General features: G+C 44.0%; 1 protein-coding gene across 3 annotated transcripts in view; it reads right to left on the bottom strand.

The window, feature by feature from the left end:
* Positions 1–20,768, bottom strand: part of NSF (N-ethylmaleimide sensitive factor, vesicle fusing ATPase) — a 165,357-nt gene that overhangs the window by 41,702 nt on the left and 102,887 nt on the right. For all 3 annotated transcript variants that reach the window (XM_054014424.1, XM_054014425.1, XM_054014426.1), the window contains exons 13-15: positions 11,746–11,841; positions 10,858–11,014; positions 7,670–7,803 (exon numbers count right to left, since the gene is read on the bottom strand). In XM_054014424.1, the coding sequence (XP_053870399.1) occupies positions 7,670–7,803; positions 10,858–11,014; positions 11,746–11,841 (387 nt within the window). The remainder of the gene's footprint in view (positions 1–7,669; positions 7,804–10,857; positions 11,015–11,745; positions 11,842–20,768) is intronic.

The following is a 20,768-nucleotide window of genomic DNA, read 5'->3' as shown; positions in this document are numbered from 1 at the left end:
ACATCACATCCTCATCATCCAGGGTCTTCCTCAGAAAAATCAATTCCTGTTCCCAGTTTGACCAATGATTCCATTGTGCAACAGTGGAGTCTCTAGTGTACCTTCTAGCTCCTTTTCCAGTGCCTCCGGTTCCTCCCTCACTCCTGCTTCTGGTTCTCCACTTTGTTTCTGGCCGCTCACTCCAACTCCAGGTCTCCTTGAAGTTTAGTGACCTGAGCTCATGGACTGCTTTCTGTGCCATGTTTTTCTGGGTTGCATCCTCTTCCACCTTGACCACAGCTGCTGATAGTTCCTCTTCCTTCTTGGCCAATTGTCTTACGAACTCTGTGATACGAGCCTGCAGCTTAGCACTCGGGGCACACAGATTAGTAGAGTCTTCCTTAAGTTTCCTGCACGTTATTTCTAATTCCGACCACTGCCCTTCTTTGTGATCCTGGGGCTCTTCCATCTCTTCCTTTGTGTTAGTGCTCTTGTTGCGTTCCTCTGTCCTCTCCTGAGTCGTCATCTTTAACCTTTCTAGTGCCTTAAACTGTTTCATGATGCAGCTGTTGGCTCAGAGGGATTCTTGCAGCTGAGTGTCGAGGTTGTCCCCTGGTGTCTCTTATTCACTCTGCCACACTACGATATGGTCCCTCAGCAGCTTCATCTCCTGGATCTTCAACAGCTAGATATGGTCCCAGCTTGCAGAGCCATCTCTTGCTCCTGCTGCTGGCTCTGCAATTGGTCCTGCGCCTCAAAGAGACTGCACAGCTGCTGACGATCCTGTTGCAGTTTCTGGTTCCAGAGTTGCAAAGATTTCCACTTTTCCTCCAGCTGAGACTTCGCCTCTTTATGCAAGTACTACTGTTCTTTCTTCAACTATTGGGCTTCTTGGAGGCCAACTTGGGAGTTTCCTCGGATGAATGTTGCACTTGCGTTTCTGTGTGTGGATTCATTTGCCCCATCTTAGCCACAACCAAATGGCTGTCTGTCTTTTAAGCACTGGATTTGTTCCTGTTGCTTATCCAGGTTGGGTAGGAAAACCTGCATCTGGGCCTGCAAATCTAACTGTATAAGACTATCAGAGCCCCCTGAACCTTTGACCTCATTTTGGTCTTTTCCCTAGTTCCCCCAGCTCGGGAACCCTGCTGCCATTCAGAGCAGCTAACTGTCTTCTTCAGGGTCCTGTATCAAGTTACTCAGGCTCCCCACACACATTCTCTGAGGGCGAGAGGACTGAGTTAAGGCATTCCCAGCAAGTGGGGAAAAGTCTGAAATCCATGGCCAACCTCGGCCCCTACAGCTCACTGACCCCTACCCCCACCAGGCATCTGCTTCTGGAGCTTCCCTACTACACTCTCTTACTTCCCCATAATCATTCCATCTTCTGACATGCCCTTCTTCCCCACACCTAAAACAAATAACCAGTAGGGTATCACCCTTCCTGGCCTAAAACTGAGACCCCTCAAGTACTTTTTTCAGCTTCTGCAGCTGTCTGGGGCCCAGCATCGTTAACAGTCCAGACCTCCCCAGGATTCTCAGTATCCCACGTCAGCCAGCATTCCACACAGCCTCAGGTTTCCCAGTGGCAGACGCAACTTATATGCCCCTGTTGGTAACAGTCCGTGCACACGACTGGCAGGACCACGTCTCCTTTCCTTTCAGAGTTTGTGACATGCCGTCCTGTCCACTTACTCCTGAAACTGCTGGGCATCTCGCCAAGCCTGAGACCAGAACTTCTGGGGTTGTCGCTGTGGCTGTATGCTCCAGCCTGGGAAGTTGGACATCTCATCGCCATGGATAGCACAAGCACCTCTTCGGCTTCTCATCCCTCCTTGTTGGGAGGGAGTTTTCAGTCCCTGTTCAGGCACCATGTGTAATGGTACGGGCAGTCCCTCAGCACGCCCATGAAACAGCCCCACCTTAGTTTCCCCAAGACTCACTTTATTTGCCCAGGGCAAGGAGAAGCCAACACATTATTAGTAAAATGCAATTCCTCCTTTAATCAGGTTTCAAGACAGGAATCTTTGTAACAATAATTCATCAAGACCCTGGCTCAGTGCTCCGCAAACTTACAGTCAACAAAATCTCTGAATCAGGTCAGGTGTGTCTCCAGGTGCCTCAGAGTAAAACTGCCACCCACTGCAGCTCGCCTGGCTTCTATTCCTCTCTCTGTGCTTCCTGTTCATATAAAACACAGCCCCCAGAGCAAAGTATTTCTGGTTGACTACCCCCGGGCTGTAGGCACCAGCCAGTTCCTTTTTCCTATGCATTCTTCCACACCCCCACACGTTCATGTTTCAGTGTGGTGTAGAATTTTGTACATACTATGTTATATTACACACAAAAATGTTCAAAGAACATGAAGGTTCAGGCACTCAAAATTAGGAAACGCCAGGATTAAGTTTAGTCATGCAACCTTAATTAAGCCCCCTTGTGAAGATGCATAATCAGTCTTTAATTACATTACCACTTTTTTTTCTCCTACAGGACCCTGCCTAATTCAGCGCACAGGATGGACAGTGCACACTGAATGATCAATTATTCAATATTTCGTTTTATCCTCATTGTTCAGTGTGTGAGAGCTCATGGCTTATTTACTGCACGCTATTCAAATTCTGCACAGAAGACAAAAATATCAATTTCCTCTTTGGCTTTTCTATGGCACTTATATCTACTGCGTATGAATGCTTCACAATCATCAATCTACTGAGGCAACATCCCTGGAAGGTTCCATATCTCCATATATCATCATCATCATCATCATCCCTGGAAGGTTAGGGGGCTATTATCATCTTCCTTTTACTGATGGACAACAGAGGCAGAGATAGGTTAAAGTCAGAAGTTTCCAGTAATTGGGGGTACCCAATGTCAGACACCTTGAATCTAATTGTTCAGAGTTCTTAGTACTTTATATGTTCAAAAGACAACTCCCAGTGTCTTCACCTGCAGCTGAGACTGTTCAGCACTTCTGCAAATCAGCCGCCAGGATCTCAAGTCAAGCGCCCAGAAAATGAGGAATAGACAATCAGTGACCACCTATGTGGGGGAGTGGCACTATATGTGAAAGAAATAGAGCCAAATATAGTACAAATCTTAAATGAATCCAACTGTACCATAGCTTCCCCTATGAATAGAAATTCTATGCTTGATTAATAAGCGTATAGTAGTAGGAATATACGACCGACCACTTGATCAGGATTGTGAAATGCTCAGGTAGATTAGAGAGGTTACAAATATATAAAACTCAATAATAATGGGGAATTTCAACTATCTCCATATTTACTGGGTACATGTCACACCAGGACAGGATGCAGAGATAAAATTTCCAAACACTATTAATGACTATTTCTCGGCGCAGCTAATCTTGAACCCACAAGGGAGAGGCAATACTTGACTTAGTCCTAAGAGGAGCACAGGCTCTGGTCCAAGAGGTGAATATAGCTGAACCGCTCAATAAGCAACCACAACATAATTAAACGTAACATCCTTCTAGCGGGGAAACCACTAAAGATACCTACCATAGTAGCATTTTACTTCAAAAAGGGGAACGACACAATAACGAGGAAGCTAGTTACAGGGAACTGTAAAAGAGCAGTCACAAGTAAATGCCTGCAAGCTGCATGACGCTTTTTAAAAACATCATAATAGAGGCTCAAATTAAATATATACCCAAAATTAAAAAAAAAGAGGACCAAAAAAATGCCACTGTGGCTAAACAACAGAGTAAAAGAGGCAGTTAGAGGCAAAATGGCATCCTTTAAAAACTGGAAGTCAAATCCTACTGAAAAAAATAGAAAGGAGCTTAATCTCTGCCAAATGTAAAAGTATAATTAGGCAGGCCAAAAACGGAAATTGAAGCACAACTAACAACAACAACAAAACCTGAAGTACATCAGAAGCAGGAAGCCTGCCAAACAATCAGGGGGGCACCTGGACGATCGAGGTGCTAAAGCAAGGGTAGTCAATTATTTTTTGCCAAGGTCCAAATTTCTTGGTCAAACTATAGTCAAGGTCCAGACTCCAGAGAAAATAATAAAAATAAGTGAATAAAAAGATTTCGGGATCTGTTCAAAAGTGTCTGTCTGTCTGGATTTGGCCCACAGTCGCCTATTGACTCACCTGTGCTAAAGGAGCACTCAAGAAAGACAAGGCTGTTGCAGAGAATAATATGATTAGAAGGGACTGCAGCAAGGGTCATCTAGTGTAACCCCTTGCCAAGATGCAGGATTTGTTGTGTCTAAACCATCTGTCATAACTATAAAGGGAAGAGTAACAACCCTCCTGTGTACAATACTATAAAATCCCTCCTGGCCAGAGACACCAAAATCCTTTAACTTGTAAAGGGTTAAGAAGCTCAGGTAACCTGGCTAACACCTAACCCAAAGGACCAATAAGGGAACAAGATGCTTTTAAATCTTGGGGAGGGGGAAAGCTTTTGTTTGTGTGCTTTTTGTTTAAAATGACCCCACCTCTGCCACCATGTCAATGTTCCTTCCCCACTCTGAATTCTAGAGTACAGATGTGGGGACCCGCATGAAAGCCCCCTAAGCTTATTTACCATCTTAGGTTAACAGAAAGCTGCCACCACCAAGCGTGTTCCAAATCTTAGGGGAGAGCCACTTGGAACTCTGCCTTTTCCCAAAGATTTTCCAAGTCTCTAACCCCCCCCTTTCCTGGGTGGATTTGAGACTAATTCCTCTCCCCCCCACCCAAGTCCTTACACCCCTTTTCCTGGGTAGGATTAAGAGTATACCCTCACCAGTTAGTTCTGGTAAACACAGATCCAAAACCATTGGATCTTAAAACAATGAAAAATCAATCAGGTTCTTAAAAGAAGAATTTTAATTAAAGAAAAAGGTAAAAATCATTTCTGTAAAATCAGGATGGAAAATACTTTCCAGGGTAATCAGATTCAAAGAGCCCAGAGGAACCCCCTCTAGCCTTAGGTTCAAAGTTACAGCAAACAGAGGTAAACCCTCTAGCAAAAGGAACATTTACAAGTTGAGAAAACAAAGATAAAACTAACACACCTTGCCTGGCTGTTACTTACAAGTTTGAAATATGAGAGACTTGTGCAGAAAAATTTGGAGAGCCTGGATTGATGTCCGGTCCCTCTTAGTTCCAAAAGCAAACCCCCAAAACAAAAAGCACACAAACAAAAGCCTTCCCCCTCCCTAAGATTTAAAAGCATCTTGTTCCCTTATTGGTCCTCTGGGTTAGGTGTTAGCCAGGTTACCTGAGTTTCTTAACCCTTTACAGGTTAAAGGATTTTGGAGTCTCTGGCCAGAAGGGATTTTATAGTACTGTACACAGGAGGGTTGATATCCTTCCCTTTATAGTTATAACACCATCCAAGACACATGGCTCTCCCGCCAGTGAAGAAGGTTCCATAACCTCTGGAGGCAGTCTGTCCTCCTGTTCTTACAGTGAAGAACTTATTCCTGAGATTCAATCTAAATCTGCTATTCTGGAGTGTGAACCCATTGCCTCTTGTCCTGCCATCTGTGGCAAGAGAGAACAACTTTTCTCCATCTTTTTTACGGCAGCCTTTCAGGTATTTGAAGACCGCTATCATGTCCCCCGTTGATCTCCTCTTTTCCAAACTAAACATACCAAAGGCTGATGGAACTGGGTCTGGTCATATTGCTTGTGTTCCATCTCTCTGATCATCTTTGTCACTCACCTCTGGATCTTTTCCAATTTCTCTACCTATACATTGGTGACCAAAATTGGACACAGTACTCCAGCTGAGGCCTAACCAGTGCCAAGTACAGTGGTACTTTCACCTCCCATGACTTGCATGCTACACCTCTGTTAATGCAACCTAAAATTGCATTTAATTTTTTTTTTTAAACATTATATTGCTGATTCATGTTGAGGTTGTGATCACCACAACACCTAGATCCTTCTCAGCAGTGGTGCTGCCAAGCCAGTTATCCCCCATTCTGGAGTTATGAATTTAATTTTTCTTCCCTAAGTGTAGCACCTTACATTTGTCTTTTCTGAATTTAATTTTGGTTGTCTACAGTTTATCAAGATCCCTCTGAATTTTAGCTCTTTCCTCCAAAGTGTTGGCAACCACCCTAGCTTGTCATAGGCAAATTTGATCAGTGTGCTCTCTATACCTACATCCGGGTCATTAATAAAACTGTTAAACAACTCTGGACTCAGAACAGATCCCTGCAGAGCCCCACTTGAGACCTCCCTCCAATCTGACTCCATTCCATTAATAATTTCACTTTGTTTGTGGTTGTTTAACCAATTATGTATGCACTTCACAGTAGTTACACCAAGCCCGCATTTCTCCAGCTTACTCATCAGAATATCACGTAGGACTGTTTCAAAAGCCTTGCTAAAGTCCAGGTATATTATGTCCACCGCATTTTCACCTATCCACCAAATCAGTTACCCAGTCAAAGAAGGAAATCAAGCTAGTTTGGCATGATTTGTTCTTAGTAAATCCATGAGGACTTACCCCTTCATCTTCCAGGTATTTGCAAATTGAATGTTTTATACATTGCTCTAGTAGCTTCTCAGGTATCAAGACAGGCTGACTGATTTATAGTTCCCTGGCTTCTCCTTTCCCCCCTTTTTAAAGATGGGCAGTACGTTAGCCTTTGTCCAGTCTTCCAGCACTTCTCCTGTTATCCATGAGTTTGCTAATATTATTGCCAGTGGCTCCGAGATTTCTTCAGCTAATTCCTTCAGCACCCTCGGGTGAATAGCATCTGACCTTGCTGATTTAAATTCATTCAAATTGCTCAGAAGATCTCTGAAGTGTTCTTTACTTATCCCGATCGGCAAGACGAAAAGTATAACTGGGTTTAAAAGGGAAGTAGGTAAGTTCATGGAGGACAGGTCCATCAATGGCTATTAGCCAAGATGGTCAGGGACGCAAGCCCATGCTCTGGGTGTCCTTAAGCCTCTGACTGCCAGAAGCTGGGACTGGAAGACAGGGGATGGATCACGTGACAACTGCCCTGTTCTGTTCATTTCATCTGAAGTATCTGGAACTGGCCACTATCGAAAGACTGTATATTGGGCTAGATGGACCATTGGTCTAACCCAATATGGTCATTCTTATGTTCTTAAAAGTTTGCTTTAAGTGTTTCACCTAGGAACTCTATTGCTGAGATGGTATCCAATTTGCCAGGGCAGCATTCAACTGCCTTAACCATGAGAACATTCTTTCTATTCCTGAAATCCCATCTTATCCGCTACACCCCTCCAACTTCAGCAAGAAGAAAAGGCAGGAGTCCCCTTTGTTACACAACCCCGATTCATCCCTAAAGCACTGAATGAGACAAGGGTCCCGTGGGGGGGAAAAAGCATGCAATGATGTAATTAAAGACTGTCTCATAACACATATGCACGAGGGGGCCATATTAAGGCAACCTTAATTCTGGCATTTCCTAACTTTTGAGTGCTTGACTTTGCACTCTGTTAAAAAGATACTGAAGTTGGCTCAGATTTCAGCCATATTGCTGATGGTAGTGTATAAGATCAATGCTATGTCAATAGCCCCCAGCCTGCTAAACAAGAGCGTACCTACGAGGAAGGGGAGGAGCTAGGGGGGTACGTTTACATTCAGAATGGAGAGCACAATTTAGGGCAAAGTCATTTTTCAATCCCATGTCAGAGTGCACAAGAATCAGGTTCAGAAAAATTACAGTAATACCCACGGTACCTTCTTCATAGCTTGGCACTTTGCAGTTTCAGAAAAGCCAATTGTCTTATCAGGAGAACAGATCTTGATAAATGGAAAGTTGGATTCTTCTGCAATCTTTGCTGCCAAGGCAGTCTTTCCACTATGTGGGGGACCTGGAAGGAAGAGATACAAGGAGATACAAGAGATTCAAGTCAGAAAGAGGGAAAAATAGATTTTGCAAGGTTCAAGGTAAACTAGACGGACTTGAGGCAAGTTAATAATCTTATTCACAGGGACCTGACTTTTTGAAGTGACTCTTTGCTCTCCTTTCTTAGTTCCTATACAGCATTGCTTTCCAAATGGGTTCATTTACAGCAGGGGTTCTCAAAAGGGGTCACGAGGTTATGTGGGGGTTGCAACCTGTCAGCATCCACCCCAAATCCCGCTTCACCTCCAGCATTTATAATAGCATTAAATATTTTTTAAAAGTGTTTTTAATTTCTAAGGGGTGTCGCACTCAGAGGCTTGCCGGCTGAAAGGGGTCACCAATACAAAAGTTTGAGAACCACTGATTTACAGAGTGGACTCCCAGGAGTGCGACCTGCAAAAAAACCCAAGAACCAAAAAGATGCTGCATGTCTTATTGAGCTGGCTGACTACTGCAAAACACTGGACACATTTGCTTGGATTTTAAATGAATTTTCTTAAATTACATTTATGCCCCTTGTGCATTTGCAAACGAGATGGCTAGCAGGAATTCTGTGTAAATGTTGAAAATACTTGTGGAAGGCAAAAGTGGAATTTGTAATGTAGCAGGGTGGACACCTGCTCCGGCCTGGAAGGGCCTGAGATAGCCCAGGGAGCAGGAATTGTAAAGGCTGAGCTGATTAGGGGAAGTGGCTGCAGCGGGGGCCACGCCCCAAACAGCCTCAGCAGGCCCTATAAAGGCAGGGAGCCAGGAGCTCAGGCCAGAGTCTCTCTCTGCCTTCAGAGAGAGAAGGGCCTGGCTGCAGGGAGCTAGACAGGATACCTGTAGTGGAGCAGGGCTGGCGAAAGGCTGAGGAGCTGGATAGCCCCAGGCTGCGGCCTGGTAATAGGCCAAGGAGTACTGGGGGTTGCAGAGGGCAGCAGGTCCAAACCCTCCTTGCCAGTGATGAGTGGCCTATACTGCAGTCTGCCCCAGGGAGCGGGGGCTAGTTGGTGACTGGCAGTGGCCTGGTACTGAGGCAAGGTGGGGATAGTGGGTGGGGGTTCCCCAGGGAGGGGAAACCCAGATCTGTGGGGTACTGCCAGGGGGCAGCACCCAGAGCAAGGGACACCAGGGTCCTGGGAGGGACACAGGGGCCAGAAGTAGGGACAAGGCGGATCACCAGCCTGCAAAGGGCACTCCAGATGCTGGATGAGCTGATTTCCCGGAGTGACCAGTAGGGGGCGCCGCAGGGGTGAGTCCGCTCCTCTACAGTAACTGGAAACTCACACGAGAAACCAAATTCAACCAGGTATCAAAAACATAACATACATCCTATTTGCCCAACCAAATGAACTAATAATACAAAATGTAGGTGTCACACACTAGCAACAAACTAAAGACTTACTCTGAGGAGCTACTCAGTGAATAACTTCAAGTAACATATCATAGAATCAAAGAAGATATGGGTTGGAAGAGACCTCAGGAGGTCATCTAGTCCAATCCCCTGCTCAAAGCAGGACCAACCCCAACTAAATCATCCCAGCCAGGGCTTTGTCAAGCCAAGCCTTAAAAACCTCTAAGGATGGAGATTCCACCACCTCCCTAGGCAACCCATTCCAGTGCTTCACACCCTCCTAGTGAAACAGTGTTTCCTAATATCCCATGTGACAAAGCTCCGTATTTGTCTCCGTGGGTCCTGTGTTTCCTGGCAGATTTCACTAGCCTCAGAGACTCACTGTGACCATCCACGTAGCCCTCCTCTCTCTAGAGGCAAGGGTCACAGCTTACTGAGCCATTTTCATCATAAGTCAGCAAGGGAGGTGAGGAGAAGCTACCCTCCCTCGCACAGTCTCTGTTGTCTCCCAGTTTCAGTGATTAACTGGGGAGGGGAGAGGGGGAGCCCGGGCCCACCCTCTACTCTGGGCTCCAGCCCAGGGACCCTAATAGTAGCAGCTATGGTAGCTGACTTTTTGGAAATAGGATGTGTACAATTTCCTGGGCTACTTCCCCACAGCAGCCCCCACTCAATATCTCCTTCACGGTTACCTCAGGGCCTCCTTCCTTGCGCTTGATATGAATTTGAACTGCTTAGTTCCTCCAACAGCACGGCTTCCTCCTACTGCTCCTGATACGCGTGCCTCACTGACTAACTGGGAGGCTTTTAACTAGTTCCAGCCAGCCCTTGATTGGCTTCAGGTGTCCCAATCAACCTAGCTATCTCCATTGCTTTCTAGAAGGATCTTAATTGGCCCTAGAGGTGTCTTGATTAACCTGGAGCAACTGCCAGTTGGTTACCATGTACCAGGGATTTGTTTAGCCTGGGGCTAACATACCTGTTCCTCACTATTTTACTATAGCAATCTGGCCTTGCCCCGTCACACCCACCTAGACCTCCCCACTGCAACTTGAGACCATTGCTCCTTGTTCTGTCATCTGCCACCACTGAGAACAGCCAAGTTCCATCCTCTTTGGAACCCCCCCTTCAGGTAGTTGAAGACTGCTATCAAATCCCCTCTCACTCATCTCTTCTGCAGACTAAACAAGCCCAGTTCCCTCAGCCTCTCCTCATAAGTCATGTGCCTTGGCCCCCTAATCATTTTCGTTGCCCTCCGCTGGACTCTCTTCAATTTGTCCACATCCTTCCTGTAGTGGGGGGCCCAAAACTGGATGCAGTACTCCAGATGTGGCCTTACCAGTACCAATCAATTCCCCTCTATTCAGGGTATCAAATCAATTCAAAGTCAAAACCGATCAAACAGGTTATTAGTTACAAATTATTCACCCCGCTCTAGTGTTCCAAGAGCAGACATAGGATGGACAATGTCCCACTCTCCCTCAGAACCAGATAAACCTATTTTAATATCTGATGCAACATTCATTCATCTAGTCATTTTGCCAGGTACTAATGATACTTTTCTTTCTGATAAGTGGACTTCACACGCTACTGGATGCCTAATCCAAGTACTTGTATGTGATAACTGCACAGACTGGATTGTGTGTGTTACTCACTTTCAGACATTAGTACCCCTAAACTCACCTTCTAAAAGAACGCTAACCAGCGGAGTGCGGTCACTGTTTTTGGTTTGCTGGACAAGCAATTCTCCATCTTCCAGCACCCTTGTTACAGGGTCTCCCCACTGGATAATGCCATTCATAATGTAACTTGCATAATCCTCCTGGTTCGTTCCAAATGCCTGTGTTTCGTAAGATGAAAAAACTATTCTCAGTAGTGAGTCTTGTTTGATCAAAGGAAAACATAGCATGGGCCAGGAGACAAAACTAGAGAGACAGATGCTGTGGTGGGCTTTTTCAATACAATTATGAGAGATTTTGGTACACAGTTTAGTTGAGTGAGCAGTTAAATCATAGATTTACCAGTGATGTAGTACAGGTTGTCCTAAAGGACCATAAAATAAGATGTTAGTGCCTATTTGGCATATGGTAACCTCTGTAATCAAATACAATATCATCATCTATCCCTATGTAAATTACCATTAGGTTCTGAAATCATCTACACTTTATTAAAAGATATCAAGTTCTCTTCATCAGAGCCCTAATCCTCCTGACACTGAATTCAATGTAAAATTTCTCATTGATTTCAATGAGATTAGGCTAAAGACCAACTAGTGGGTACTGGAAAGTGAAAGGCCTGCTCTTGTAATCACTATTTAACTCTTCCCATGTGCAGAGAGGCTGCAGAATAGAGCCCTAAAATGATGGGAAAGAGACAGAGTCTCAGTTCATTCCTGTTGAACAGTATTCAATTGTATTAAGCCACAGAAAAGATCTCAAAAGTCATGCTGCAACATTACATTTGTGCATGTGCACAGATCTGAAGTGGTTACTGTATTCGTTGATTAAGGAAGCACGTGTTCTTCTCCTGCGCGCACTGCTTTACTATATGAATTAAATAGGTCCCACTCACCGGCTTGATATCATTGTCCAGAGAGGCTAAGAAGTCTCCCCTTGTAACACGCAGACACTCTGCCGTCTCCATATTCACTTCCACTTTGGTGGTGGCCTAATTAAATTACAAGGAAATGGGTTAACATACAGTCTGAGAGTACAAGTTATCTCAAGGATGGTGTTGAACATCATCCTCTGTAGTCCTAGGATTGTGATTCTGTAGTTAATTATACACCAATAAAACCTAAAGAATTCTTCTTTAACAACACATTTCATACACAAATATTGAGTACTCCTGGAGTAGTTTTCATTTCCAGTGTGAATCACGGCCATTAGCTAGTTCTCACATCCATGTCAGGTTGTGAAGCATTAATATTAACATTTTACAGGGTGGGAAACGGAGGGATGCAGTTTAAGGGCCTGATCCTGCAGGGTGTTCATCACTTCACAAGATGTAGTCCTGGAGTTCCTGGCTCCCACTTCTCCACTCTGACCATGCTCCCACCCAACCCCTCAAGAACTGTCTTTATGTGGGAACTTTAAAACCCTAAATGTTTGATTTTCTTGCTGCTTTTCCTATATTTACACCAGATGAACCATACTTGACAGCCCATTTTAATTTAGGATCAGACTGCCTTCCTAAAAATGGCACTATTAATACTGTTTAGAAGAGCTGAACCCAGCTGGGAAGTCTCACACATAGCCTCACATCAAGAATTGCCTATTCCAGGTGAAAAAAGGAGTCCCATTTCCTTCAATTCAGCCCTCCCAAGAACTAACAGGAAAGCTTTAAAAAGTAGTGAGTAGGAGTATATACATCCTAGACTGGCAGAGACACTGGGGCCCTTCTCACCCCTTACAAATGGCTTGTCAGTCAGAATGAAATGCACAGGTGACACTGGTATGTCATGTTGTGTTGCCCACACTACAATCGGAGTGCATTTTAACTCACTGCCAACATATTATCAGGAAACAGCCTTCATGGGCTGCAGAATCTTTTCATCAGAATGTGAACAGCTCCTTGCTGTACAAACCATACTCATTGACTATGATTAGTTGATAGATCTACGGCACTTTGAAATCTTGACTGCCCTGGGCAGCAATGAGGAGTCATAAGTTGATTTAAAGCAACTTTTCAGGTCTTAACACGACATAGGTAAAATAACTGGTTCTTACTACTGCCACAATTGCCTACAGATCCTGAGCAGTGATTCGCAGATACAAGGAGAAGGTGTAAGTATGAAGAGAGACAGAAGTCAATAAAATGTGAAAAAAATGATTTTTCTATAAAGTGGTGAAGTACAAGTCAAGTTTGAAAGATCATGATGCATTACACAGTAACTTCATTTTACTTACTGTCATCGGGAGATGTGTCTATCACAACATACCTTGGACACATTTCGTGATCCTTTCTATATATTTCCCATAATATCAGATTTTAGTTTTATATTTGTTATTTTGGGATTTAAACAGATTTTATTCTTTATCTCCATACTGAACATATTTCACAGTGAAAGTGACTTCTGACCCTTACTACACCAGGCACTAGCAATGTTGACAAGGACATTTAAATGCACCATGGTGATTGGATGGCTCAGGAAATTAGTATTTGGGATTCAAAGACCTTCACCGGGCCCAAATCAGTCGAGGTGCTTGACAGTACCTGAAACTCATTACCACCTATATATCTCGTGCTGTGACTTGTGAAGGTAGCATTAACTCTCAGAGTGAGAGTAAGTTGACTGCGTGTGTTGTAAGTATTATAGTTTAATTTCTGTCTGTGCACCCTGAGACAAGATGGACACATCTGACAAGTCCAATCAGTGAGTGTTTTCCCTCACTGAGTGTCAGCAGAGACACAGAGTCATGGATGGACCATGGAGACCAGACTCCCCAATGATTCCAAGAGATGGCATTACGAGACTAGGGCTGTACACTGGTAAACTGGGAAAAGTTTATATTGCCTCTGGCTCATACGCAGACCAGGAATGGCATGACTAGAGACTGATGGGTTCCAGAGCTCTGTATCGGGAACCTTTGAAGAGAACTGAACTAAGCTTATCCAATGGACGGTGGGGGACCACTGCTCAATGGAGAAGATGAGCTGGTAATGGAAGATAAGAAGGCAGAGCTGCTCAATGCCTACTTTGTTTCAGTCTTCTCGCAAAAAACAACATGTGACTGGACAACTAGCAAAGTTTTCATAGACAATAAAGGGGACGGGATGCCAATCGGGATAAGTAAAGAACACTTCAGAGATCTTCTGACCAATTTGAATTAATTCAAACCAGCAGGGCCAGATGCTCTTCACCCAAAGGTGCTAAAGGATTAGCTGAAGAAATCTCAGAGCCACTGGCAATAATATTTGCAAACTCATGGATGATGGGAGATGTGCTGGGAGATCGGAGAAAGGCTAACATACTGCCCATCTTTAAAAAGGGGAAAAAGGAGAAGCCAGGGAACTATAGACTAGTCAGCCTGTCTTGATACCTGAGAAGCTACTAGCACAATGTATAAAACGTTCAATTTGCAAATACCTAGAAGATGAAGGGGTGAGTCCTTATGGATTTACTAGGAACAAGTCATGCCAAACCAACTTGATTTCCTTCTTTGACAGGGTAACTGATCTGATGGATGGGGAAATGTGGTGGACATAATATACCTTGGACTTCAGCAAGGCTTTTGACACAGTACCACATGATATTCTGATGAGTAAACTGGAGAAATGCAGGCTTGGCGTAACTACCATGAAGTGCATACATAATTGGTTAAACAACCCCAAACAAAGAGAAATTATTAACGGAATGATGTCAAATTGGAGGGAGGTCTCAAGTGGGGCTCTGCAGGGATCTGTTCTGGATCCAGTGTTGTTTAACACTTTTATTAATGACCTAGATGTAGGTATAGAGAGCACACTGATCAAATTTGCCTACCACAGAGAGATAGGGTGGTTGCCAACACTTTGGAGGAAAGAGCAAAAATTCAGAGGGATCTTGATAAACTGAAGAACTGGGCTATAGACAACCAAAATTAAATTCAGAAAAGACAAATGTAAGGTGCTACACTTAGGAAAGAAAAATAAAATGCACAAATACAGAATGGGGGATAAATGGCTTGGCAGCACCACTGCTGAGAAGGATCTTGGAATTGTGGTGGATCACAACCTCAACAATAGCCAACACTGCGATGTTGTTTCAAAAAAAAGCAAATGCAATATTAGGTTGCATTAACAGAGGATAGCATGTAAATCACGGGAGGTGATAGTACCGCTGGTAAGGCCTCAGCTGAAGTACTGTGTCGAATTTTGGTCACCAATGTATAGAAAGGATGTAGAGAAACTGGAAAGGATCCAGAGGCGAGCGACAAAGATGATCAAAGGGATGGAATGCAGCCATACGAGCAAAGGCTGAAGGAAATGGGTATGTTTAGTTTGGAAAAAAGGCGATTAAGGGGGGACATGAATGATAGCGGTCTTCAGATACTTGAAAAGCTGCCCTAAAAAAGATGGAGAAAAGTTGTTCTCTCTTGTCACAGAGGGCAGGACAAGAGGCAATGGATTCTAACTCCAGCATAGCAGATTTAGACTAAATCTCAGGAAAAGCTTCCCAACTGTAAGAACAGGACGACAACGGAACAGACTACCTAGGGAGGTTGTGGAAGATCCTTCTGTGACACTACGTCCCGTATTCTTCATAGAGATAACGTTATATCATCAATATGGCATAATTAAGATACGTCTTATGCAAGATGATATCACTGGAAAGATTATGATGTACTGACTATGATTATCCTATTTGTATGCAGGTATCATTTCTGATCTGAAGTTAGGAATGTTGACTGTGTAACAATTAGAACTGTGTTTACACCTGGGGAACGCCCACCAGACAGTAGGCAATCAGCCTGCATGGGCCATTAGGGAAAACAATAGGACTCTGGCAATGCTAATCTCCCACCTTCCTGAGAAGCTTCCTCGGATGCCGCTTTGACACTGCAGGGTCATGTGATGTCACCTGGTACTGAACCCCATCAAACTGGGAAATAAAGGCTTCCCACCATACGTAAATCCTATTTAAGGCAGGGAAGTGAGTTAATCTAGGTCGGTTCTTCACTGAATCCCCACCCAAGATGACTGCTGAAAACACCTGATCTGGGAAAGAAAGGGCTGGACCCAGGCTAGAAGGTGTCTGGCCTACGAAAGGAATATCTGGAGTTCTAAGCTGCAAACAAGAGCAGTTTGTCTACAAGAAACTCTGCAACCTGCTTAAAACAACATTTAGGGTGAGAAATTACTACTTGTAGCCAGTTTCTTTAGTGTATTAAGGTTAGTTTGTGTTTTTGTTTTATTTGCTCAGTAATCTGCTTTGATTTATTTGCTATCCCTTATAATCACTTAAAATCTGTCCTTTGTGGTCACAATTGGGTGATTCTTTGATTTTCCATTTGTGGAGGAGATAGCCACATTTTCTGTGCATTGTCCAAATGCAGTTGGAATACAATCCACTGCCCACAGGGAAGGCAAAATCCCAGGATTTCTTTTGTTGGATCTTCAATCAGATCTTTGTTTGGGACAAACAAGCGGCCCACAATCCAAGCCAGTGAGTGCTGGCATCCTTTCCATTGGCCTGTAGCATTGACACGTGTATCAGGGGGGAGGGATAGCTCAGTGGTTTGAGCATTGGCCTGCTAAACCCAGGATTGTGAGTTCAATCCTTGAGGGGGTCATTTAGGGATCTGGGGGAAAAAACAAACAAACAAACAGTCAGGGACAGGTCCTGCTAGTGAAGGCAGGGGACTGGTCTTGATGACCCTTCAAGGTCCCTTCCAGTTCTATGAGATAGGTATAGGTATCCAGAAAGGCTTCATCGATTTGAGCAGTACACTGGAGTGTGGCAGTACACTGCAGCTTTGGTGTACTGGCAGGTCTGGAGCAGCCAGGACCTTAATTGTATTTCTGGACCACTGCAATGCCGCTCCTGATTTTGGCTGGCACAATGCTCGCCAAAACTGGAAGCAACAGTATTGGTATTGATTTGAGAGAGCCACTAACAATCCTGCATGCAGTGTCAACAAGATTGGTGTGGAGCTGTTGCACCAAACTAGCATGCAATACTCTGCTGTTGGCAAGACCAGAGCTTGTACGACATTCCAAACGTGTACATCACATCCCCAGGATGTGCCAGCGAGCTTCTGGATGATGTTAATCCTTTTCTTTATCTTCTTTTCAGTGTTGCTGATAGCTCAGCATCCAATCGAGGGTAACCCTAAGGTACTGTGGATTGTGGTCATGTGAAAGAGGCAGACCAAAAAAGCCCACTTTCAGCAGCACTTTGGCCTCCTGCGTATTCAAGTGGAAGGCAGAGACAAGTGTTTTCAAAATATTGGGTTTCAGTCAACAAGCTTTGAAATACGTCTCAAGTATCTGGAGGTGGTTGTTCATGACCTTTTCTGTGGCCTTCAGAGGGCACTTGTGTTTCTAGCACAAAGTTCTCTGCATAAATGAATTTATGGAATGGCATGACCACGTTTCTGGTATAGAGACTGAAGAGTGTGGGCACTAAAATGGATCCCTGTGGGAGAACGTTGTTCAATCTCCATGATTTACTGGCAGATTCACCCAGGGGAACAGTGAATCTCCTGTTACTCAGCAACCCGGTGATGAGTCTGTTGGTGATTGGCATGGGAAAGCTAATCATAACTTCAGCAAGAGACCTTTGTGCCACACTGTATTGTATGCAGAAAAAAGGTCAATGAAGGATGCCACTGTTTTTAATTTTTGCTGGTAGCTGTATTCTATGTAGCTGATTAAGGCCAGCACCTGGTCACAGCAGTTACAACTGGTTCTCTATCTGGCTTGCTCGTTGGGGACCAGTTGCTCCAGTGTTGGCTGTAACCTTTGAAATAGGAGCTGCGCCAACAGTTTATAACAACTGCAAAGGAGAGAGATGGGCTGGTAACTTTTTGGATTGGTGGCCTCTTTTTTGGACTTCAAAATGGTTATGATCTTGGCTACCTTCCACTCTTTTGTTATTATGCCAGACAACTGGATGTTGCTGAAGAAGTCTGCCAGCCACCTTCTTGCCTTTGGGCAAAGATTCTTCAGGAATTCCGGATATATTCCGTTCATTCCTGTGGCCTTCTTGGACTTAGTGTTGGAGAGACCCTTGTCCACTTGATCTATTGTGTAGGGGGCAGAAAGGGGTGAAGACAATTGGCACTGGTTCAGAGTGCGATAAAGTTATTTGTGGACTTGCTGCCTGATGTTTTTATCCATCAGCACACAGGAGCTGGAAATTAACTGTGCAGAGATAGCATCTGTACTTATTTGAGGTGATTTGTACACTGCTAGAGCCGCACTGTCTAAAAGACAAAGGAGCTTCCAGGCTTTGCAGCTTGACCTTCTGAACTCTAGTTTCAACACCACCTTATTCTTCTTGCTGAGTTCAAAGACTCAAGCAATGCTGTTGCGGGGGAGAAGATGACAATCTTCACATGGTCTCCCCTATTATGTGCAAAAGCACAACAAATGTCATCAAATTGGCAACCAAACGTCCTTAAGGGACCTCCCGGTCAGAAATACAACAGCAATAATGGCCCATGTCAGAGCCAAACCTTCATTCAAATAGGCCCACTGCTGCAAATTACACAGCTCAACATCAAGGGTCAGTCTAACACAAAGTGTGATTACATAGCAATGATCCTGAGGACTTAAAACATTGATATCATTGTACTACAAGAAACACACCTGGAGAGTGAAGGCCAACAATTGAAGATCACCAGATAGGCCCTCGTATCTGCAAGCCATCACCCCAAATATGGGCTTGCGATGTATGTAAAACGTGACCTTAAGGATTCCATCCAGGTCATGCCTATTACAAAACCCTACTCAGTCACCATTGAGATTGGAGATCTGACAGTCAAAAACATGTACAAGTCACCATCAATGGAACAGCTATGTCCAGCATTACCAACACCCAGTATTCCTACCATCCACATCAGTGATTTCAATAGCCACCACAGCCCATGTGGCTATAAGAACTACCATGTGGAGAACAGCTGGCATCCTGGGCTTTCACCGAAGACCAACATTTCCTCTACAATGCCAAATGTAGCGGCATGTTCCGGTCAGCCCAATGGAGGAAGTGCTATACTCCTGACCTTTGTTTTGTGCCATGAGACATCAGTGGCCACCCAATACCATCCACAAGGTCAATTCTCAATGACTTTTCCCAACAACCAACACCGCCTGGTCGTGACTGGGTAGCCTACAAGTTCCACTTATTTGATCCCTCCCAAAACTGTGCTGGAATCTACCATCTGCTGACTGGTCCTACTATGTGGTGATTGTAGAGGGCTCGATAAATGGGAGCTCACCATATCCGGCTCCTGACAACTGCTTTGTAGGCCTAATAATATCAGCCAACAAACTGAGCATTGCCATGGGCTTCAGAAAAGCATTCATTCCTTGCTGGACAGAAGAGAGCAAGGCACTCTTCCAGCAATATCAAGCTGACAAAAGCCCCATAACTCAATCCTGCATTGCGGTGTAAGGGAGTATTCACAGACTACCACAACTCGGCAAACAGAAACTCAGATTTCACAATTTAACTTCAAAGAGGTCCAGCTGCTATCAAGCATACTAAGTTAGTGAACCTTCAAGAGGGGTTGGTTAGCCTTCTACAATGCAGCAGAAAGCAAAGGCAGATGGTGTGCCCAATTAATACATTCTATGGATATTTCTCCTTAGCAAATTCCAAAAGCAGGGCATTAGGTCTTCCCTGCTAGTCACTGCTTTTACTGTTTATCACTTCAATGGTTTTAACAAACACATTGAGGAAGATTTTCCAAAGAGCTTAAGTGACTTAAAAGCACAAGTCACACTGATTTTAAATGAACTTGTGCTCCTAAATTATTCAGGTGTTTTTGAAAATTCCACCCAGTATGTAACGTTTGCTCTCTATTTTATGTTGTGCAATAAAATGATATAGGTACAGAATATTTAGGCACACCATTCTACTGCAAATTGTTTAGGCAAAAAGAAAACAACAATTATTCAAAAGTACTACGTTTTGAAAGAGAAATTCTAAGTAGCAAATACCGGACGTTTAGTTATGAATATGAGCGTGTTGCTGGGCAGCTATCATGTGTGTACTTCCAAAAGACTGGCCAAAGGCTTTTCTATTCAGCCACTATGTCATTTTTTTTCTGATTGACTTTCCAAGTACTTCCACTGGCATCTATTTTCCAACCAAGTTAATAAAAAAACACATATAACTCTGCAGCCCTCTCCACATGGAGACACAGGCTGGCCTGAATAGAATACACTGAAGTACCTACAACCCCCATCCCTCGTAGGGGTTCAAGGAGTTAAAAGGCTTTAACTATGTGGTGATGAAATAAGAGTTTAAGGAAGCTGTTTCACTGGCAAAGGGATAAGATACATCCTGAGGCACTGGACTGATCCCATCTGGACCACTGAGAGAGAAAAGGAAGAAAGAAGTTGCTAATGCCTCATAGCAACAAATCAGTTTCACTAACTGATGGTACTGAGCAAGACATCAGCCTCTTTCTAACCTGGCACTTAACAACATAGAGGTAGGTGAACAGATGTGATAAATCTGCAGTAATGTCTCTATAAAACAACTGCAGTGAAGGTCTCTTCTTGGCAGTGCAAAAGTCAGATTGATTTTCCTGTATTGTGGTGAAGCAGCAAAACCTCACCCCACATGCACAGAAGATTCAGTTCTTCCGCTCTGCCATCTCATTTTAGTCTTACAATACTTTCTTTGCATGAAGAAATTAAGCGAGGCTGACAAGTCAGAAAGGTGCAGCAAAACATAAGCATATGATTTAAAGCAAGAGATCAACGGGTCTGGGTAATTTTATGCATCAAAAATATTTGTAGTAATATGTATTAAGTTGAGATTGTTCTTGTCTGAATTAGTCTCCTTGGTAGATTTCACCTTGCATGGTATTTTGTAAAATGCACGTGCACTTAAGTCTCACTCTATGTAACACTGTTGATGCCATCAGAGAGTAAGTCTA

Source organism: Malaclemys terrapin, chromosome 25 (assembly GCF_027887155.1).
Source record: "Malaclemys terrapin pileata isolate rMalTer1 chromosome 25, rMalTer1.hap1, whole genome shotgun sequence".
In the NCBI taxonomy this organism is placed as follows: Eukaryota; Metazoa; Chordata; order Testudines; family Emydidae; genus Malaclemys; species Malaclemys terrapin.
The sequence above is the reverse complement of the archived record's forward strand: the minus strand, read 5'-3'. Positions and strand labels throughout refer to the sequence as shown.